At 43.3% G+C, this 23,839-nt stretch overlaps 1 protein-coding gene across 1 annotated transcript in view; it reads right to left on the bottom strand.

The window, feature by feature from the left end:
* Positions 1 to 10,198: 10,198 nt before the first annotated feature.
* LOC144783909 (extracellular calcium-sensing receptor-like) overlaps positions 10,199 to 23,839 on the bottom strand; it is an 87,020-nt gene continuing 73,379 nt past the window's right edge. The window contains exon 6 of the mRNA XM_078662649.1: positions 10,199 to 11,151. Coding sequence (XP_078518775.1) covers positions 10,199 to 11,151 — 953 coding nt within the window. The remainder of the gene's footprint in view (positions 11,152 to 23,839) is intronic.

Raw genomic sequence — 23,839 nt, 5'->3', positions numbered from 1 at the left:
AGCGATAATCATCGCTGATAGGCCCCGCGTGAATTTTTTTCACGTTAGCGTGAGTCGGGTTAGCGTCGTCACGCTGGTATAACCGCATGCTTTTATCGCATATAGGGGGAAATATCGCCGCCTTGCGGGGTATTGGTAATACCTCGCTACGGCGGCGATATTTTCAGGCGATGCTGCGCGATAAAAATTTTCCCGCTAAATATCGATTGCGATATTTTTCGCAAGTTATTGGTAATATACCCCTAGATTTTAAGGCATCTGCAGTGACCACAGATTCTTTTTTTTAAACCTGTTTGAAAATGGAAGGATTCTTAATATACCCTTCTGGAACTTGCCACCATCCAAAACTATCTGTTGACAAACAAAAGAAAATTGTTTCTAAATGCTGCAAGATCACCTCTGCTCCATGGTACGTGAACATAGACTACACCTTCTATCTGTCTCAATGGATAAGCCGAAGGTTCATCCTCATAATGGTAACAGATTCAGTTTTTTTTATTTCCCTCGTCTACCTCAAATTGTTCTTTTTCTTTTCATGCTTCTTTGACCACTTACTCTAAAAAAATTTAAAATCACCCCAAACATGGATTCCTTTGACTTATTCTATTATGTGTGATCTCATTCCCGAAGAACGCATTGTCTCAATAGCTCCATCATCCAGTTGTACCCAGTAATGTTTCTGTAAAAGAAAACGTTTTAAAAGATTTACATCATATTTGCGCGCCAAATCAGTTAATTTATCATGTTTAGTTGCTGCGCCCTTGCAATTTCTTTATGCAGATGAATCAATTGTTTTTCTTGATACTGGTTCGAATTGTCAAATTCTTAAACATCCTCAAATAATCTCCTCCGGTTCAACTTTTAATTTCGATAAACCAAGTGGTCTCTCCTTTTCAGATTCTGGGGTAACATGTTGTTCTGCACTCACTATCTTTTGAAGTCCTGCAGCTTCCTCAAACCATGGTGCAAAAATCCCATCTTCCAATATATTGATCTCTTTCTGGGCTTTTGGTTTTGTAAAGACAATCATTCCCCCTTCTCTCAATGATTGAATTGTTTGAGGTGTTTTCTAGGCAACAATCTGTGAATTCTGCAATGTTGGGATGAACTCTGTTGCAGTCACTCCTTTAGCTCCTTTATCTCCTAAAGTTCGGGCACTCGCTACAGGCCTTGTGATCACATAATTTGAGGTATTTTTACCAGAACAGTCACAATCAAAGCAGTAACATGTGTTATTATCACAGTTAATGCCAAACCAACAAGTGCAGGATCAATCTGGAATAGCTACTGTAGTACTAGCTGTTGAATTGTTATTATCAGCATTAGTTGTAGGGACTAAGTAAGGTGGTGTATGAACGGCTAACAATGCATCCAATGTGTCATCCCTTGAATCATTATGTGTATCAGGCTTCTTCTAATTTTTTCATCTTCTTTTGACCATGTTTTATTTTTTTTCTGCTTCTCTGGCTGCTCAGTAAAAATAGCTGGGTTTAGTCTAATTCAGAATATGGCTTTTCTCCCTCTCTGTTGTTCCTCATCCCTTCGAGGATCTGCATAATTATGCACTGCTCTTTTAGTCTTGCTCTGGTATTGCTCTCTTTTTCATTCTGTCTTTTCTCAAATGTGCAATGCTTCATACTGTGTGGGTGTAGGCGGTGGCTTCATTTCGTACAGCTTCTCCTTTAATCTGTCAGCAATTCTCAATTCAAATGTACCATATCTTGGAAATCTCAAAGGACTCTTATTCTCAGTAATTGTGCACCCTTAGTGAAGCCACAAACATGTATCCAATCCCAATTTTGTTGTTATATAATGCGCAGGCGTATCCTTGAGAGGTGACCCTTCACCTTCCCATATTGGAATTGTAACATCTCCTCTCACAAGATCCCTAAATCCTTTAAGACATATCATGATTTTTGTAACTCCTATCCTGTCACAGTTTAAATTCCTCAAAACTCATTAACCAGTCTCAATGCAGCACACAAACAACAACTGACCTTTCACAGCGTGGCACTCTGTGTCATCATCCACCATTCACAGTGTGGCAGTACACCCACCAACCAGCCACAACACACAAATATGATCTCACTCCTTTTAGCTGGTAACCCTCTTTTACAATTTATGTTGTACACACAATTCTACAACTTTAAACAAACATAAATAAACACACATTCAATACCGCAACTGCAACTTGAAAATCGCACCTTGTCAGTCTTCAAGTTCTGGGCAATAGGGGTTGGTACTCAGGCATTACTCTAACTTGGGCAAGTATTTATGGCTCCTCTTCTAAGAACGGAATCTGACCCTCTGCTACCAGATTTTCTGGTGTGGGAATCAATTTAAATTAAATGGGTTTACCGTCTTACACGGGAGATGATGTGGCACAGCGGCCAGAGCTGACAACTTGGAAGTTAGGGATCCAGGTTTCAGCCTCAACATCGGAACAACATCCTGCAATTCTGGCCAAATCACTTAATTTCCCCATGCCCATGAACAGGACAAACACAAGACTGATCCTGACTTCCTGTTGAATAATGATATCGCAAGAGCAAATCATCACATACATTGTAATCACAATTTCTCCTTTTAGTTCAGTCAATAATAGGGAGTTAATTGACATTTTTTAAGGGTTTTATTCTTATATATATATCTTGAACAGATCAACGCAGTGCAAAACGCTGCGTTGCCTTACTCTGCACCAGGGGGTTGATCCATGGGTGTTCCATGGGTGTTGCGTGGTTGTTCCTATGCTACATCCATGGTTTTTGATGCATTCTCAGATTTACCAGAACTGGTAAACCTGAGAATGTTCTAAAAAGATACGCCTTCCGAGGGGAGGCGTAAAAAGAAGTAATAGCTCAATTTCCCCTCTGTTACTTCCTTTTTCTATGTGTTCTGCATTCTGCAGCACACATAAAAAGAGGAATTTACCTCTCAGGATTATCTTTGTGCAGGAAGGTGCCCCTTCCTTCACAAAAACAATCACGAATGCAACACAGGAAAACTTGCACCATGGTGCAAAGGTGCCTGCGTTGGTGTTAGGCAGCCAAAAGGATGTCAGTGCAAGACAAGGACACATTATTTTAAATACAGCACATTCCTGCTGTTTCTCTGTGGCACAGCACAGCAAGGTGACTTGCTGTGCTGTGCTGCGCCTCAATGTCATAAATACTCCCCTAAGTGTCACGTGAGTAGTCTGGCCTGTATATGCGCTACTAAAAAACTGTCAAAAACGATGTTGCAGTTCAAGTTGTAGCGTAAGAAATGTGGTTTCTGGATGGCAGAGGTATGCACCCTGTCCAAGCAGGAATCACAATTCTAATCAGGATGAGTCACAAAATACACTCCAAATTAACCTTTGCTCATCCCCAGGTAGCTTGACACAGAGGCAATGAGTAAGGTATTTCAAACAGTAGAAGAGTGAAAACACCACACAAAAAGATACAACTCGTGAGAAACAAATTGAGTTTAATGTAATGAACAAAACAAGACCAAAATAGTAGAACAGAGGTTATCATTTTAGAAGAATGCACTGAATTATAGTGCTTGAAAGCATAAAGCTCTAACCAGGGTTGTCGGGTTGATCTAAACCTATAGTCTGGCTAGTAGGTCGGGCAAAAATGGGGTAAAACCATTAACCTACTTTAGGTATATGCACTATTATAAACAGTCGAAAATGATGTTGCATTTAAGTTGCAGTGGAAGAAATTGGGTTTCAGGATGGCAGGATATATAAACTCTGTCCAAGCAGAAATCACTCAGGGTAAGTCACAAAATACACCCCAAATTAACCTTTGCTCATCCCCTGGTAGCTTGACACAGAGTAGTCAGGCTTAAATTAAGAGGCAATGTGTAAAGTATTTGGACAATATTTCAAAGGGTAGAAAAGTTAAAACACCACACAAAAAGATACAGCACCTCCTGAGAAACAGATAGAGGTTAATGTAATGAACAAAACTAGACCAAAATCCAATAAATAGAACCGACTTTATCAATTTGTAAAAACTTTACTGAATTATAGTGCTTAAAAGCCCAAAGCTTTAACCATGTCTATCTAGTTGATCTAGACCAGGTCAAATCCAAAAGTTCGGGCTGACTGCAATGGAGCGTGGGCCAAATACAAGGACCATGCTTGGCCCACTGCAAAGTGCCTTAGTTGCATTGTCAAGGGGGCTGTGATGTGATAAGAAAAGAGGCAATGTGTTGTTGAACCACAGGATGAAGGCGATGCGTCAGATCCAAGCCATGCAAAGTCAAAGATACGTTTGAAATTGAGGCAATGTGCAGTGAAGTTGTCGTTGATGGAGGTACACTGAGTCAGAGCAGCACAACGGCGTTGGTGTGAGTATTTCTGCTGGAGCATCCCTTCATACCTACGTCCAAGGATCCCAGCGTCCAGTACTTGGTTGCCACCACTTGGCAGGTAAAGGCTCACAGATGGCAGAGTCCAGGTGTTGTAGCAGGGTGAGTTGGAAGTCTTTGATGTCCCTGAGACTTCAAAACAGGAGGTAAGTCAGAAAGCTCTTGGAGTCACTTTGGTTCTGGGTTCAAGTGATGTGGTTAGGAGGGCAGCAGATCAGCACAACAAGAAATCAATTCTTCCAGAACCAAATTCCAGCAGAGTGGCATTCCTACAGCAGCACAGCAGTCCTTCTTCCTGGCAGAATAGCCACAGGTCTAGAAATGCACTGACTTGGTATGGTCAACAGTCCAGTTTTGATACCCAGTGATGCCTACGGGGTCTATTGTGTGGAGACAGGACACCGCCTATCCTATGTTCCCTCTCATCCTGCCCTGGATAGCCCATAAGGATGTTGATGGCCCATTAGACACACGTAAGCTCCCTTTGTGTGAGGCTGTCTAAAGGGAATGCATACGACCCAGCTGTCACCCACCACAGATGTGTGTTGGAGACAGGCTGCAGGCACACATGGCTAAGAGGAGAAAAATCCCATCCTGCCAGTCAATCAAACCATGTCTCCGTGGCATTGGCATGAAAAAGAAGGATTTAAATGATGAATAAAAAGTCAAGTTTCGAGAAAAGTTGGTTGAAGGTGATGGATTGAAAGGGAAAAGGTCCCAATACCGCAGTGCGCCAGCCTGGTACGTCCGCAAAGTGCCCTCAAGTTTTCATCCTTCTAAAAGTGGCATTTTTAAAATTGTAATGATAAATCAACTTCACAATTACAATTCAATAGGTGCTAAACATGAGAGCTCTATCTCCTTCCAATTGGGAATTACACGTATTAGATATAATAAGGAATCACCAATGTTAATCTATTGGAGTGGTAGTCCTCACAGTAGTGAAAAACGAATTTGGGAGTTGTTCACTACCAGGACATGTAAAACTTCACAGTGCATATGCTATATTTTACTAACACAGCACCCTGCCCTATGGGATACTACGGGCCTACCTTCGGGGTCAAAATGTCATAAAAGGGGAGTTTAAGGCCTGGCAAAGGTTTGTAAATCACAAGCCGACATGGCAGTGTACACTGCCCACACAGGCTCTGCAGTGGCAGGCCTGAAACATGTTATTAATTAAGACTTTTGTGGGTAGCACAATCAGTGCATTCTTTGGGCCCATTAGTAGCATTTAATTTACAGGCCCTGGGCACAGTGCACTTTACTAGGGACTTATAGATAAATCAATATGCAAATTGTGGATAAGTCAATCAAACCATGTTTAGGACGAGAACACATGCACCTTAGTACTGGTTATCAGCGTAAAGTGCCCAGAGTCCTAAAACCAACAAAACAAGATCAGAAAAATTGGAGACAAGCAGGCAGAATGTTTGGTGGAAGACCACCCTAAGGCTAACAGGTCTAACAAGCATCTTCTCCTCCAATCCTACTTTCAGTGTTCTCACCTAAAAACTAAAGTCTACATACTGTAGTGTTACCTTAGTAACTTTCAGCATGGCAATTAGCTTAGGAACATATTTGCACAGGAGAATTTCGTTCGCTCACATCTGACTACATTTCTAACCTTAAAAAATATCTACTTGTGTACATTTTGCTAACAATGATCTATGTAGAAATCAAAACGTCTACAGTAATGAAAGAAAAATATTAGCAAGAAGTAAAACAAGTATGTTAAATCAGTTTATGTACTGCATTTCATGTGTGGTTAATCTTCATAATTTTACTATACAATACATTCTAAACAGGCATTTCAATTAAGTATGGGCGAAATTTGCGAATTCACGGTCCGCAAATTCGTGCGAAATTGCAAAAAAAGTCTGCGAGTTCGTGAATTTTTCCGCAAACTCTCGGATTTTTGCGCCATTTGCACAAATATGTGACCACGTGTGCCTGTAACTTTGCCAGCGCGCCAAAAGGTGCCGAGGTCCCTTGAGTGAGCTGGCCATTATAGTAGGGACTGGCGAGAAGACGTTTCATACCGCTAGTGTATGGGGCCAATCGGACGGGGCTCCTATGCGAGTTCACATGCATCTTGTTTATAAAGGGTCAGAGACCGAGCAGAGCAGCAGATGAGGAGAAAGCAGCCTCCTGGTCACAGGAGCTACACGGGGATGGCACTCGGGAAACTCATGGATGCAAAAATACGTTTGGCACAGGACCCCAGAATCCTTCAGATGTCCAAGATAGCTCTGCTGCGCGTGTTGGTACAAAGCCATTCTGATCCTGCTCAGTGGGTTCAGGCACATGCAGCTGCTGCTGCTGGACAATGTCCCATCTCATACTAAACTGCCCCGTACAGGCATATGCTGGCGCTGGGCAGTAGGGTGCAGTGGCATGCAGGTGCTCCACGCCTGATACATGCACATACCGGTGCCAGGGGAGACATGTGTTTATTGGTGCTGTGTAGCAAGTTATGACTTTACATTTTGACTGCACTAGACGGTGGTACCCCCTACACGGATCAGGAGCATCCAGGCACCAGACTTCATGGTGCAAGAGCATAATGGTGCTGTGCGGTACAGGTATAAATGTACTGGGGGCAGGGGGAGACTTAGCACAATGTGTGCTCACACCCAGAGGGCTCCCAGGCAATTGAGCACAAATGATTTTCACACTGAGAGGGCTCTGGGGCAGTTCAGCAGCACGGGGGCTCACACCCACTGGGCCCCAGGGCAGTTCAGTAGTGCGTGGGCTCACAACCCCATGGCAGCTCAGCAGCGCAGGGGCTCACACCCACAGGGCTCCCGGGCAGTTTAGCAGTGCCACACTCTGGTTTTTCACTGCCACCCTCTGGTTCATCACTGCCACCTTCTTGTTCACCACTGCCACCCTCTGGTTCATCACTGCCACCCTCTGGTTCACCACTGTCACCCTCTGGTTCATCACTGTCACCCTCTGGTTCATCACTGCCACCCCCTGGTTCATCACAGCACCCTCTGGTGCACCACTGCCGCCCACTGGTTCATCACTGTCACCCTCTCGTTCATCACTGCCACCCTCTGGTTCATCCCTGCCACCCTCTGGTTCATCACTGTCACCCTCTGGTTCATCAATGCCACCCTCTGGTTCACCACTGCCACCCTCTGGTTCATCACTGCCACTCTCTGGTTCACCATTGCCACCCTCTGGTTCATCACTGTCACCCTCTGCTTCATCACTGCCACCCTCTGGTTCACCACTGCCACCCTCTGGTTCATCACAGTCACCCTCTGGTTCATCACTGCCACCCTCTGGTTCATCACAACACCCTCTGGTTCACAACTGTCAACATCTGGTTCACCACTGCCACCCTCGGGTTCATCACAGCACCCTCTGGTTCATTACTGCACCTTCTGGTTCATCACAGCACCCTCTGTTTCACCACTGTAGATTATGGGGAGAAAGCACACCTACCCAGCCTCAACCGGGGGTTGGTTAAAGTGTTACCGAATTTGAGCTTCAAGTCCGGCACCTGCGTCCTTATCTGTAAGTGCTTCCTGTTGTGGTTTAATTTTTTTTACAGCCTGGAGCATTGTGCTATACTTGTAACTATTCTCTGACCCTGCTTCGAGGGTCAGAGCAGGGTCAGAGAATAGTTGCAAGAAGGCAACAACTCTGGAGGCGCCGCTCAGGAAGCACTTACAGGGTTACAACAGGTAACCAAGTTGAAATTCATTTCTTTGTAACCATTTTGTAAATGGTTACAAAGAAATTAGCTTCAACTTGGGCACCTGCTGTAACCCTGTAAGTGCTTCATGTACTTCAGTTTTTGAAAATCCGTCCCGAACGCGATTTCACCGATTTTTCTGCGATTTTGCAAGATTCGCAGACCGCGAAATTACAGAAAATCCGCAAATTTCGCGAACGGAACAGATTTTACGCCCATGCTTAATTTCAAGCCTTCTTTGTACGCAGAAACATTTTGCTGTTATCTGAAACTTTTATTTAACAGGAAAAAATGAATTATCAATAATAGGTCAAGAATTGGACATTTTATGCACATCTTCAGAACATTTATTTAAACTACTTGTTAAAGAATGCTGTTTTAAACAGTTTGAGGCCTAGTACAAGTAAGTATGAATACCTACTATGATTTACATATTTTAAAAACATTATGGTTCATTTAAATGAGCATGGTAATTAGCCGCAGGCCATGCAGGTAAGAGCAGGGGGTCCGGGTGGGGGGGACTTCGACAGACGACCGTGAGGGAAAATTAAATAATTACTTTTCTGTTGTCAACTGTCAAAATCCCCCCCCCCCCCCCCCCCCCAACATGGCCCCACTGCTCTTACCTGCTCGGGCCACGGCTGATGTTAATACTGCACATGTATTTTAACTATATTACTGTGCATTTTGCTACACACACGCCTTTCAAGATTAAACAAGAAGAAGTTTCCTTCCTGTATGTTTGTTTTAAATTAGAGAGTCTGGTCCTGATCTGAGATTTAAGAGCTTGGGGGTATATTTACAAGTAGGTTTGCATCATGTTTGCACCACGGAACATGGTACATGCGCAATCGCAAACATTAGGTACGATTTTTAAAGCCACGTAAAGCCACTTTGAGTGACCCTGAGTGGCTTCATTTATCTGGAGTAACACAGCGCAAATCGCTGCATTGAGTTACTTTGCCCTTAGAAGGTGTTCCATGGGCATTTTGTGGGTGTTCCCAAACAACTCCCATGGTTTTTGACCCATTCCCATATTTGCCTGAACTTGTAAACCTGAGAATGCACCAAAAAGTTACGCCTTACCAGGGAAGTCGTAACAAGCATACATATCTTGATGTATCCGTGTGTCTTCCTTTCTGCTTTCTGCAGCACATATAACGAGGAATATGTATACTAGGATTGTCTTTGCAGAGTTGTGCCCCTTCCTGCACAGAAACAATCCTGTAAGCAACGCGTCCAACACAGGCACCATTGCACCATGGGGCAAGGTTGCCTGCATTGGCGCTAGTCATCCCAATGTGCACCAGCACATGGGAAAGGGCAGGAATGCGCTGGATAGCCTTCAGTATGGCACATTCCTGCCCTTTCCTTGTCACGCAGTGCAGCACAGCTAGGTGACCTCCTGTGCTGCACTGCATTTTTAAACATTTTTTAAATGAGCCTCATACTTTTGTCCAAACTACAGGTTTGAGAATTGGTAGAGACAAAATGAAGAAATTGCATGACAGCAGGGAAGAGTTGCAAAACGTTAACTATGAACTAACACAATTGTGTTGTTAAGCAATAGGTTTGTGGAAGAAAAGGTATACAAACACTGCCATTTCTATTATAAGAGTGTATGCCATGAAATAAAGCTGCATGCCATGCTTTGACTTGAATATTAAAATCTAACGTACAATTAATTAATTTACTAATGCCTGGGTGGGGACCTATGCAGAATGTAGTATCTGCCATTGCCTTTATAAAAAGTCCAGTTAATGAAAAGTGTGTAGTATGTTCAAGGCCTCAGATTTGGGATGACGTCTCTCCTTAATTTGTAATTGTGTGTGAACTGCAAAATCTGCATCCTGGTATACGGATAAGGTGTGCACAGTGACAGAAAGATATGTTTTGAATTCAGGTGCCTCCGGACAGTTCAGCTTTGTGGTCTGACAGTTCATTAATAATAGTTGTGGTTATGAGTTCTGAATTTAAACCCTTTCTGAAGAACTGTTCTACTCAATCATCTCCTGCTCAAGTGAAGACAAGTTAGATTCAATAACTCTTCCTTTATTAACAAAAGGTTCACTCTCACAGAAACGTTTCAGAGTATGCTTGTCACAACCTGATACAATGTGCAGGCTTTTAATCCCTTGAGGACACCTGGAACTTTGTTTTTGATTTGCTTTTACTTGCTCTTGATGATGTAGAAACTATATTCTCTTTAGTATTTATGTCTGGCCTCCGAAATATGATATACATCTTTGGTGCAAAGATACAGTACAGAAGACCAGCAGCAGAGGACAAGATTGCAAAGACCTCAACAGCTGCTACATATTTTCCTTTTGTGCTGAGATAGGCTGGGATAAAAGACAACCAAACACTGAGGAAGACCAGCATGCTGAAGGTGATGAACTTGGCTTCATTGAATCTGTCTGGCAAATTTCGGGCCAGAAAGGCAATTCCAAAACTTATAAATGCCAGGAGACCCAAAAAAGCCAACATACAGTAGAACATAAGAATGGATCCTTCATTGCATTCAGCTACAATCTTCCAATTGAAGGCAGTCATGTTCAGTTCTGGGAATGGAGCTGATGTCCCCAGCCATACGGCTACAATAGCAGTCTGTGTAAAGGTACAGGACAGTACGATAGAGTAAGATGTCCTATAGCCAACCCATTTCCTTAGGCTGCTATTTGGCTTTGTGGCCCTGAAGGCAATAACTACCATAGCTGTTTTTGCTAACACCGAAGAAACGCAAAGGGAAAAAGACATACCAAAGATCACCTGACGAAGTATACATGTCATCCGGCTGGGCTGGCCAATGAAAACCAAAGAACAGAGGAAGCAGAGCATGATGGCAAAAAGGAGGAAATAACTAAGCTGTACATTGTTAGCCCGCACCACTGGAGTGAGCCGATACCAAATGAAAATGCCCAATATGACAATGGCATTGACAAACAAGAAGATGGAGCTAAAAACTAAGATGAATCCAAGTGGTTCCTCATAGGACAAAAAGTCGATTTCCTTTGGTATGCATATGTCTTTTTCACTGCTTGACCAGTGGTCATCTGGGCACCTCGTGCAGTCCAAGGAATCTAAAATAATTAACAGATATTACATTTTAGAAAGTAACAAGACCCTAAAACAGCATATGCCACGGTTAAAGAAACACACTTATGCATGAATAGCGTAGTAATTTCCAAATGCTGAGAAATTTTAGCACAACTATTTTTTTCACTGCCAATGGTATTCAACATCCCATGTCAATGATGCAAGATGCGCAGCCAATTACTTAACAAATTACAAATATTGTTTATCTACGTCAAAAAGTGGAAAGTAAAATTTTTACACCATTCAATTGTTTGGTAGAAGAGGAAAAATTTCTTGAAAATGGGCAGCTTAGATGGAGTGTGGGAATGGTAATGCCTATAAACAAGTAAAACAAACAATCAATCGAACAATCAATACTTGTAAAGCACGGCTTATCACCCGTGAGGGTATCCAGGAACTGGGCTGCTGGGCTTAGCAGACTAGCCAGGTCTTAAATCCAGCGTAGGATATGATGTTGAGTTCGTGGGTTCTGACAATGTTGACTAGAGGCATCATGTAGGTGTTGAAGAGGGTGGGGCTGAGGGATGAACCCTGAGGGATGCCACAGGCAGTGCTCTTGGGTTCCGAGGTGAAAGGAGGTAGGCATATTCTCTGTGCTCATCCTTAGAGGAGTGATGCAATCAATCAGAGTGCATCTCCCTTGATCCCGCATTGGTGTAATCTCTTGATGAGTGTGGAGTGGGATCTGGTGTTGACAGCTGCAGGGAGGGTGAGGAGGATCATCGCAGATGATTCTCCCCTGTTGAGTAGGGGCGGATGTCATCAGTGGCGGCAATCAGGGTGGTCTCAGTTCTGTGGTCAGTGCAATAACCAGATTGGGATGCGTCTATCAGGTTGTTTCCTCCAGCTGTTCAGTGAGCTGCTGGTTGATGGGCTTCTCCAGGACTTAGGTGAGAAAAGGTAGCAGCGAGATTGAGCAGTGGTTCTGGAGTTCGATCGTGTTGCCAGAGAGTTTCTTGAAGAGAGGTCTGACTTTTGAGTGTTGTCATACATCTGGAAAGGTGGCTGTGGTAATGGCTGCATTGAGGGTGGTGGCGAGTTGGAGGCTGATCTTCTTGCTGCCTAGGTTGACGAGGTTGTAGGGCCAGAGTCCATGGGTGTTCCTGAGCAGTGGTGGCAGCCTCGGAAATGGAGGCTGTGGGGAAAGAAAAAGAAATTAAGCAAACTTAACTTTGGCTGCTGCTGCCATCTCTCCTCCATCATCACTTGGCACTGCAGGAGGAACAGAAGCACCCAGGCCCCTGGACTCTCCCAGCCAATGACGACGCTTCATGATTGCTCTGAGCGGCCTGTTTGGCCACTCAGGCAGTGCCTGGAATCCTGGGTATGTTCTCCACCAGGCTTTGCAACACAGCCCAGTGATAAGTGCGCATCCCTGCATGACCAGTATAACAGCCATGCACACTTAGGGAATGCAAACCGCTCCTCACTCTGGTGAGCTCAGCCCCAACCCGACCTTACTCCGAGTCCGTAAAGAAAAAAAAAATGATAATAACATCTTGTTATTATCATTTTATGTTTACACTGCTAGGAGAGCAATGGGGTGACACTCCTTCGCCTTGGTGGAAGAGCCGCCACTGCTCCAGAGTGGATGCAGTTCATGAAGATTTTGGTGTTAGGTGCGATGAGCTATTTCCATATGGTGAGATGTTGGTCAGGGGAGGGTTATGTTGGAGTGATGAGGTTGGTGTGTTGGGGTTCAAAGTTCCTTGTAGATGGTGGATATCTTATTGTGGAAGCGATTCTCTCGAGCATTGCAGAGTACCTGTGAAGGAGGAACAGTGTTCTCAGTGGCTGTTGGGCAGGAGAATTCTCTGATGATGGTGAAGAGTTCCTTGGTGTGGTTGCCACTTGCCTCAATGCAGTCTGCAAGGATGTGCTTTATCGCGTCTTTGGTCATTGGTGTTATTCTTTGATGGCTGACTTGTAGGTGGCTTGGTCTGTAACATCTCTGCTGGTGTGCCATCTTCTCTCCATCTGTTTGCATCTGCGATTATATTGTACTGAGTTGTGGTGTCTACCAGATTGCTTGTTTGGGGGATCTGCAGGTATTGGTGGGCAATTAAATTGGTAGCGTTGCTGATCCAGGTGTTGAGAATCTGGACTGTGTATTCCAGGTTGGTTGTGGCATAGGGCTTGGTGGTTTTGAGGGCATCCATTCATTGGGTCTCTGTCACTTTGTTCCAGCTCTGTGAAGGAGGAGTTGGGGTGTTACTAGCCGTCGGGGTGAGTTCTGTGGCATGGCTTCATTTGACTCTGTTTCTGGACACGACGATAGGGCCCAGTGTGTGTACTGCTCTGTGTGTGGGAACTGTAACCAGCTAGATGTTTTTTCATTCCAGGAGGTCGTCAGACTTAGTGTCTGTGGGGTCATTCCATTGGAAGTTCAGGACTTGATGGCAAGTGGGGTGATGAAATATGTGAGGGCGTTGTGGTCCTGGGGGTCTGAAGGTGAGGGTGCCTTTGATGGTTGTTTTGTTAGGTGTGGAGTTGGAAATTGAGGTGTTCCATAATCGGTGTGTGGTGTCGTCTTCAGTGGTGGTGGAGCAGATTGTTTCTTTGTGGATGATAGCAATGCTCCTGCTGTGTTTGCTTGTGCGTTCCCTGTGTGTCATCTTGTAGAAATTCAGCACAGCAATGGTGATGTCGGGCATGAGGAAGGGTTGAGCCAGGTCTCTGTGATGAAGGTCACATCAGGGGCAAGGGTGGAGATAACCCAGACTTTGGTGCCATGTTTCTAGAGATATCTGGCGTTGATCAGGAGGCATTTGAGAGGCTCAGGGGTGGTCTTGGTTGGCGTATTGGGAGTGGAACAAGATTTTGTGTGGGAGAGTGGTCCTAAGTTGTAGGCAAAGAGATAGCAGTGGCTAGTGAACAGTCCTGCTGTAGAGTGAACTAATGTGAGGCAGCAGTTGTTGCAGCATCTGGGGTCCAGGGCTTGGAGGTTTGTGGTGGAGTCCCTGTTGGAGTCCCTGTGGGTGTCTGGATGGTCTGGGCTCCTAGCTTTGGGAGTAGGCCATACACGGACGGGTGGCGATGGATTTTGGTACCCCTTTAGCGAGCACACGGTGTCCCTGATGTGCAGTTGTGCTGCAGCCCGATCGGCTCAGACGCCAACTCGAAGTACCGACGGTTAGAGCGGTGCTTCCCCTTCATCCTGAGCCGTGGCCAGGTGGGGTGAAGTCTATACATCCTCCAATTGGGCAATATCCTCATTGGAATGGTGAAACCACCGATACAGACATCTAGTGGATTCAGGTGACTCTAGTATCGAGTTTGAATTATTCATAATTCGATTATAATTTTGAGCACTTTTTGTTTTTCCTTTGAGAGCACTAATTCGTAGTAGCATATGTGTATGATGGTCCTGATGAAAGCAATGGCAACTATTGTCACACATTGCAGAAACATGTTGACCCCAGAATACATTAAATGATCCAAGAATTATTAGATTATTCTTGTCTACTTCTTTTAACATTGGCGGAGTGGGTAGCAACAGAATAAAGTTACATTCAGCCCCCCCTCATCCAATTTTAATTCACACACACTTAGTTTTTCTTTTACTATTTTTTGCACTACGATATCAGTCCCCTCTTTATAACATCATCTCCGTTTGAGATAAGAGACCACGTTAATCTATTTGATCATGAGAGGGTATCTCGTTATCAGACCCCTCCATGTGAAATAGAATAGGTAAAATCAGTAGTGGTCTCAAGAGGAACCCAAATGATGAAGGGCGGTTCCGTGTGGTGACTGATGGGAATCCTCATATGTTCAATGGGTAGACTCCTTGTGAGCGTGGCTCTTACCTCCTTGGTATGTTGATAAAGGTAGTCGTGGTTAGTCCTCTTTAGATACATACATAGCGCTTCCCTTCTTGGTACTTCAGACCCTCTGATACTCTTTTCTGTCCAGTTGTGCTGCAGCCTCCACATGTAGGTCCTGAAAAGGGTGCTGGGGAGGTGAACAATGGGAAGTGGGTGGTGGGAAACAGGTGGCGGGTGGTGGGAACCCAGAAATGGTGCCAAGTGGGCAGAAGAATGGAAGAAAAAAATAAACTAAAATTCTAAAGTATAACTTATAACTTGGCTACTGGCCACCAAGCCAGTCTAACCTGTGCAGGCAGAAGCAGCCCTAGCAGCAGTACAGAGAGAGGAGGCACATGGCGGAAGTAGGCACTGACAAGCAGCGAGAGGGAGCTTGTGAGGACCTGCAGGGCACTGCCCTGAGAATTTTATTGACTTTTGCAAACTTAGAGGGGGGCATGATAAGTAAATGTGGGCCATCCAGGAAGATCAACCTTCATTCATCTATCTCTGGTAAGGACAAAGGTTGTAAATTCAGCTTTAAAGACGTTCAGAGCAGGATCCTTGTCAATGAAGAGCTACTGCTTGTGCCCGAGTTCAGGTTTATTCATGTGGAAAGTCTGCTTCATGGTCCTGTGATTCGCAAACCTATGAGATTCCGAACATAGTCCTCTCTTACGTCTGGACATTCAAGCAACTCCATAGAGTTTGCGTTTCAGTCAAAGCTATATTGTGGTCTTAAGATGGACTACATTATAAGTGTTACTTGCAAATCTGATTTAGAATTTTGATTAATGGAAACTTGTGTGATTAGTAACAACAACGTGATATCCCAACTGCATTAAGAATGGCTTTAATAGGGGCTAATCTTTGCTAAGAACAAGTAGTTAGAGGGACTTTGCTATCATCTATGATATTTACTACCAGGGCTTGAGCTACTATGTTTAGGTCTTGTTTGGTAATAAACAGTTTCATGTTTCTTTTCATCCTCTGTTGATCGTACTGTTACATATCAAACCCAATGTATCTTTTTAGCCACTGCACATGCAAGTCCTTATGTTGTGACAGAAGTGGAGAGATTGAGACTTAGTTTATTTTGTATAATTCAGGAATACATTCACACAAGGCATTTAGCAAGGAATGACATTTCATCCATAGAGCTTTGTTTAAGGCACAGCTGACTGTCACAGCATGTTGGTGCTAATCAAGTTCATGTAGGAGGTCCCCAGGGCATCCATCTAAATGTTGAATAGTGGGGGAGAGAGGATGGAACCCTGTAGTTCACTGTATGCTATGGTGTATGAAGGAGAGGAGTGATTATCAATGAAGTTCTATTTTGCAGCAGCAGAGATAAGAGAAGAAGCGTTTCAACAGTGTGACTTCAAAGCCAAGTCCGTTTTGCAGTGAGTTCATGAGGATGTTGTTTTCTGGGAGCCTGGGTTTTCAAGCCTTGATCATGATAACATTTTGCATATCAGGCTAGCAATGTACCAAGCCATGAGGCTGTAACTGGTGCAGCATGTGGGTGGAATACATCCCAGAAACCTACACTAGTACTCAGCAAAAGAAAGAATGACATTGAATATTCGCAAGGAAAACATTATTTGCCCAATCATACGTGTTTTTGATAATAAACCATCTGTTACAACCATACAAATCCATCTACCATGCATGGTGGCTATTTTTTGCAATTTGCCTTGTAAATTCTAAATGGTCTTGCTCATGTATTGTAGCAGCCTAGACTAGGCCCAGCCCAGCCTAGACTAGGCTACGGCAGATACCATTATGTCCACAATTTGACCCATTCATATTTATGCCTTGCCTCACAATCTTTCCAATTTATGCAGCAAAAACCAAATGCTCTGTTAGGATTAAGGTTTTGGACAGAAATACCACACAACTCAGTATGGGGGGCAGAAGAAGTGGAAGAAAGACCAGCTCAAACTCAGAAATGTCTGTCCATTAACCTCAGGTCCCCTTTTCCCCCACCGTGTTGCTCACTTCTAGGGTTTGTGGTCATTGCTGGGTCAACAGTGGCAGAATCCTTTATAAGATCTAAGGAAATGTGTGCACCATTTCTGGCAATGTGTTGCTAATTGCAAAGGCTTTTCCTCGTATATATTTGTTCACACCCATAGTTTGTTCCTTCGCCTTTGTTATTTTTCTCCGGTTGGTTCCTTGATAATTTCATTCTCTTGCCTCTTGTTAATCATTGCATGCGATTTTTTTGTCATGTTTATTCATCACAGCCGTGACCAGTGTATTGACAGCAGTATCCAGGGATGGTCAGTTGGCATCCAGGTTGGCTCATGGTCATCACAGTCAAACTCCCTGAAAAGGCCAGTAAGCCTACTGCTTATGTGCCTGTATATTTGCCATTTACATTAGATCTCCTGTTCTTACATATTCTCTCTTATTATACAACTGTATCAAATCTGAAATTCCATCAATAACTAGCTTAGAGAGTTGATATGGTGTCTGAGTCCAGTTAAAAGTTTAAATTTCTCTCTCTCTCCCCTTCCCTGCGTTCCCCACTTTTCTCTTTTTACATCAAGGCTTGCTTTGCTGTTGGTGAAGTGAATTGGGGATGGCAGGGGTTTCTTGGTGGTCATCGAACTCATTCATTCATTCATTAAAAACTTTATTCGGTTATTATCAGTAAAAACAACCATAAAAGTACATTCAAAATTACAATATTAAAAACATCAATCATAGCTAAGAATGAACATTTTCATATACAAATTGATTTCCGCAGTCTAAAAACATATTTAAAAAAGGCAGAAACAGATGCAACTGTTAATATAGTATCTAATTTCTGTATTGCTAAAAAAGCAGGGCGACACCGATTCACTTCCATAGGCTTCAGTATGGGCACAATCAATCTCTTCCGTGGCATTGTATAAAACTTACAAAAAAATAAAATATGAATATCTGATTCTTCTATTAGATCATCACAAGGGCATTTACTCAATTGTCATGACCAATTATTCATATCAGGGAAGCTAAAGGCTCTAAAAAGAATGTTTTACCTAAAGCGTGTTAATAAGAACCTTTCGCAATCACTCATATATAGAGTTGCATATGGTTGTAAATTGCCAGAGGTCATTATTAATTGATGTGCAAGTACTGTCTTTTTCTTCATTTCATCATTAGATCTTCTTTCTTCCAGGTACTTCATACATTGGTATTTAAACTCCTTTCTGGGGGTATGGCACATTGAGAGCGGATCATCATAATATTCTTGACAGCCCAGTTTTATTCAAAAAAATTCACATATGAAAGCCATCCTATCCTGCTCGCATGATCTAGACTTATCGCATCCTTTAAGGTAGTGCGGTTCAAAGCACACTTCTTGGTGGTCCAAACCCTGTGCCACAAAAGTACTGGTTGGACCTTGATAGTATCTTCGATATATGGTTGACCAAGTTCCGTGTGACAAATATAAGTTGAGACACTCTCTGGTACAGCTAAGAGATATCTCAAGAACATGTTTTCCGCCAGCTGGATGCATTTCACATTGGCATATCCCCATATACCTGCACCATAGACAGCAATTGCTACACACGTTGCGCTATAGATTTTTAAAAGCTTCCTAATTGGCTTTTTGCCCATCTTTTTACAGAAATTTTTTAAAGCCATTATGGCTTTACAGAACATCAGCCTTCTTGATCTAATTGCGCATGACCACAGGCCAGATTCATCAAACAGTATGCCTAAGTATGGGAAAGTGGGGGTGAAGTCCAAAGGTCTTGAATTAATATACATTATTTTTTTCCGTTTATTTGCCCCTGGGCCACAATTCATACAAAACGTTTTTGTACAATTAATTTTCAGGTCCAGGTTAGACATATAAGTGTTGAAAGATGTAATCATTCTTTGCAGAGCGAGGGGGGTCCGGGCCATTATGACCGCATCATCCGTATACAGGAGTGCAGGGATTGATCTTTTTGCTATCATAGGCATATCTCTGTACTCCTGCAGCAGGGCTCTTCCCAGGTCATTAATGTAAACTAAAAATAAAAAGGGAGCAAGGACGCACCTTTGCGGTACCCCTCTCACTATGCCAAATGATCTCGTACACTCCCCATTTCTACCATAACGGACTGATGCTGTGGCGCCAGAATAGAGTTCCCTAAGGAAATTAATTATATTTTTCTCCACCCCCAGATTTTCTAATATCAGCCACAATTTACTGTGTGTAACGCAATCAAAAGCTGACGTTAAGTCAACAAAAGTGAAAAAGATGCGTACACTCTTAGCCTTTGTGTATTTTTCTTGTAGGATGAAAAGATTAAGGCCCTGATCTACGGTACCTAAGCCTTTCCGAAACCCATACTGGAGGTCACTAATGATTGAGTTTTCATCCGCCCAGCTTTGTAGTCTGCTTAAAATCACTCTTCCAAAATTTTTTATGGATGAATCTAATAGTGAGATTGGGTGGTAGCACGCACAACATTGCCTATCTCCCTTTTTAAATATAGGAACAATGATGGATTTAAACCATGATGGGCTTAGGCCCCTCTCGCAATAATTGCTTTAGTATAGGCCCCCACAGATCCATGTTATTTTTATTTTTAAACAGATCAACTGGTACTCCATCAGGGCCTGCAGCTTTCCCATCCTGGCTTGCTTTTATACTTAAGTTCACCTCTTCCACAGTGATATCCAGTTCGAGTTTCCTAGTCATGCCTTCTGCCCTCTCTACCGCAGTTATTATAGGATGATTCATTCCTATCAGAACGCTCGTTCCGAGTCTGTGAGGGCAATGTCATCTCGCCCAGTAAACCACTCAGTTGTGGAGTTCCTCAGGGCTCCTCCCTGAGCCCCACACTGTTTAACATATACATGCGCCCCCTTGCTGAGATAGTTCGCCCTTTTGGCGTTCAAATTGTGTCCTATGCTGATGACACCCAGCTGGTGGTAACTCTGAATCACCCCTCCTCTTAACCAAGTGATCTAAGGGGCTGTATGGAGGCAGTATGCGCCTGGATGACCCAGTCTTATCTCAAACTAAACGGAGATAAGACAGAGCTAATGGTACTGGGTAACCCCCCACAGAAATCCATTAACTCCATGTGGCCACCAGCACTGGGCCCTGCACCCTTAGCCAAGGACACCATTACGAGCCTAGGAATCTGGATGGACAATACACTGACTCTTAGCTATCAGGCAACCAAACTACCTGCCACCTGCATGGGCATCTTGAGTCTCATCCGGAAGATCCTTCCGCTTCTCCCATTCAAGGCCAGACAGATTCAAAATTGCTCTGCCCGCACTCTCTTGCGCATCCCCGCCGCCAATCCGTGAAATCTGAACTAAAAGATCTCCACTGGTTGCCAGTAAGGGAAAGAATCGACTTCAAAAGTATGTGTATTGCCCACCGTGCCTACTGGAGGAAAGGAGCAATTCTGAACCACACCCTGATCACCCACTACCATCCTAACAGACAGCTTAGATCGTCCCATACCTTCCAAGTCATCAATCCTAGGATCAGAAGAGCGAGGAGCGGAGGCAGAATATTTTCAGTAAATGCGGCAAAACTCTGGAACTCTGTTCCAATCCCCCTCCGATCAGAACCAAACATTCTGCTTTTCCGGAAAAAACTAAAAACCCTTCTTTTCAGTAGATAATTCATCCCCTGCCACATACACCTGTTGCTCTTAAGCGCTAGGACGCCTGCGGGTAGCTATCGCGCTATACAAATATAAATCCAATCCATTTGCTGCGCTCCACATGGTACACTATACAATTGGGCATAATGATTTACCCATTCATCCTCTGGGATCGCTATTTCAATTTGTGCCTTAGTGTTGTCATTAAAGAATGGGACATTCATTGCTTTCCAGAAAGCAGTTATGTCCTTACTCTGTGAGGCCTCGCACAGTGAATCCCAGGCATCATTTTTAATATCAACTTTTCTTTTTTTCAGCGTCTTATTATAAGTTTTCCGCAGCTCCCTAATCAATATAGGGTCACGAGCCGCAGCATTCAAAGCATGCTTAAGTTTAGAGTGGGCCTTCGTGCATGCTGTGTCGAACCAGCTCACAGTTTTTTCCTTGCGGTTTTTCAGTTCCACCCATAAACTATCCTTGATATGTGTGGCAATTAATAAAAAAATGATAATACACTGGCTATCTGAGTTTTCATCCAGACAGGCCATAATGCTAGTTAAGCATTTTTTAATCAATTTGTAAAAGAAATCTTCCGGGACCACCTTTCTCTATTTTAAGGAGTATCCATTTTGTCTACTCATAATTACATCAGGGATGACCTGCCTCACCATATTGTCTCCCCTGGGATCAATGTGTGGATTTGAGATCTCCATAGTTAGAGGGTAATGATCACTGAGTGCTATATTGAGGATTTTACAAGTTTTAATCTGTCGTCCATATCTAACAGGGAATAGGATAAAGTCAATTATTGTGGAGGCACCCCTGCCATTAAATGTCGGAAGGAAAGGGGACTCCATTTGGCAAATTTCATTAGCATAGCCCAAATCACAGGAAAAAACTATTTCACACATATGGTATGTTCAAAATGTTCAAAATGGGTTAAGCTAGTATCCTGGTCTAGCATAATACCACAGGTACCTTATTGTCCCTTTTTGCAAATGGAGCAGTTAAAATCCCCTCCCCATATGACAATTACTTCTTTAGCGTTTCCTTCCATCACATGTTTTATGTCAGCACCTAATATTTTCAGTGTTCCTTCAATTGTATCTACAGGGATGTTATTATAAACATTGACAATTTTCTAACACAATGAGTTACTAATATGTATCTTGACCATGTGATAATATCTATTATTAGACACTAAATCAATTCTCTTACATTTGAGCTGGTTTGATACATATGGGCACAGGCCCCCTTTTGCCCTGCCATGTGTTGAATTTGTTGCTGGTGTAAATAAAGTTTTAAATCCGCATAGATGGCAGGCCTCTGTTACCCAGGTTTCTTGAAGGCTTAAAATATCATATTTATTTATGGTATTGATCCATATACTTTCGTCAGTTTTGTTTTTAAGCCCGCAACATTTCAAAACATTATCAGCCATCCTCCCCTGTTGTCTGGTGGAGCATTGGGGTTAGCAGGACAATTCTTCTCTAGAAGTTCCCTATGTAGATTCTCCTTTATAGGGTGTCTCTAAAGGGTATCCAGTTCAGCGGGATAAGATTCGATTATATCCTCAGTGGGGTTAACGGGTCTGATATTCTCTGTAGTTCGCTGTGTTGATTATGATGCCTCTCTTGGGGGTATCCTGTTCAACAAGATTAAATACACTATACCCTCACTCGGAGCCTTCATTACGCTAGATGCCCCATCATGTGCTCCTTCACACTCCATTACCATATCAAGCGGTTTAGGTATATGGTTATCCATAGGCACCTCTATAATAAGTCAGTCCACCCCCTCTAATCCTGAAAGCATATTAAATTGATTAAAAGTAGGTATGCTAAATCTAGGACCAGCTACACTGCCCCCATTTGGGTTTCCGACTCGATGTCTATTTGGTGGTATAGGTGCTGATGGGGGATAGAAGTGACTTAAATCACGCGTATATATGCCGATATCTCCTCTCTGATGGTACCAATCTCGAATATAGCTAGTTACTCATCTGTCCCTAAAATTAACAATGATAGAATCCCCCTGTGAATCTTTTACTCTGTGCCCCACCCAGCTTACTCTTCCCACATGTAGGATTTCGCCATCTATATTTGGTGGAAGTGGTCTGTTCTTGTTTAACCAATATGTTACTTTGTTCATTAGTACATGGTACCCTTCTATTTTCCCATCATTTAGCTCAGGGACCCCAGATAGGACTACTACGTATGGAGCTGCCTCTGGCGGCAAGTCGATACGTTCTCTTTAGTTTTACATCATCTGGTCGTTCCCTAGCTAAGTACCCCAATTTATTGGCCTGTCCTACAGCTCCTGAGTCCCCGGCTACTAAAGGGCCAGTTCCAGTTTTCGGGAGAGCCACCATGTTCGCAGGGGATGATAATGAAGGAATCACATTATTAGGTGCATTAGTTGGCTCTCTCCTAGCAGTTTGTCTAGCTATAATCTGATTCTGTGTATGGTCTGCCAGTTTCTTTAATAGTTCAGTATTTGATACTGTCACTTGTTCTATGGTCCCCTATTTCTCACCAATCCGTTTTACTCTTTCCAAGAGTGGTACTAATAGGGATTTCACTAGATGTTCAATTTTCTCCATTAGGTCTTCAATAAATTGGGGCGGGGAGTGTGAGGCCTCTGCCAAACTTTCCTCTATTTCTCCTGGGCATTCTTTTGGGGGGCTGGTATTATTCAGTGCAGAATTGGTAACCAAATCCGACTGAGATGGTATCAAAGTGCCTTTAACTATTTTAGAGGTTTTTGTTATTTTTGCTGTTTTTGCACACCTGTCCTTATGTCTATCCCCCCCCATGTTTTTTTTAATATGGGGCCTTGCCCTTGAACTGGATTTTGCACATTACTTTTGGCAGTAGGCTTTGAAGAGACACATGGGGCAGACTCTTCAGAAATAATTTTTAAAACAGATTTGGTACTTGAATCAGCTCGAGTAGCCTCCCTACTTGATTCTGATGGTGCTAAAAGTGCTTGCGGCTGTTGGCGATTACTGATTGCCTCATTGGCATCTATATCTGTATCATGTTTCGTTGGAGTGGTGGCTGACTGAATGGGTCCCAAGGAGGAACGTTTAATATAAAGGGGTTCTAGTGACAGTTCAGTTATCGCTATCTCATGTTCTAAAACTGAGGCCGCCCTGGTTATGAACTGGTCTAGTGTCTTTGTAATACTCCCACCCACTGTTGCTTTCCTACCTTTCCCTGATCGTGAATTAATTTCCCCTATCTATATATTCC

This window comes from Lissotriton helveticus, chromosome 10 (assembly GCF_964261635.1).
Source record: "Lissotriton helveticus chromosome 10, aLisHel1.1, whole genome shotgun sequence".
In the NCBI taxonomy this organism is placed as follows: Eukaryota; Metazoa; Chordata; class Amphibia; order Caudata; family Salamandridae; genus Lissotriton; species Lissotriton helveticus.
The sequence above is the reverse complement of the archived record's forward strand: the minus strand, read 5'-3'. Positions and strand labels throughout refer to the sequence as shown.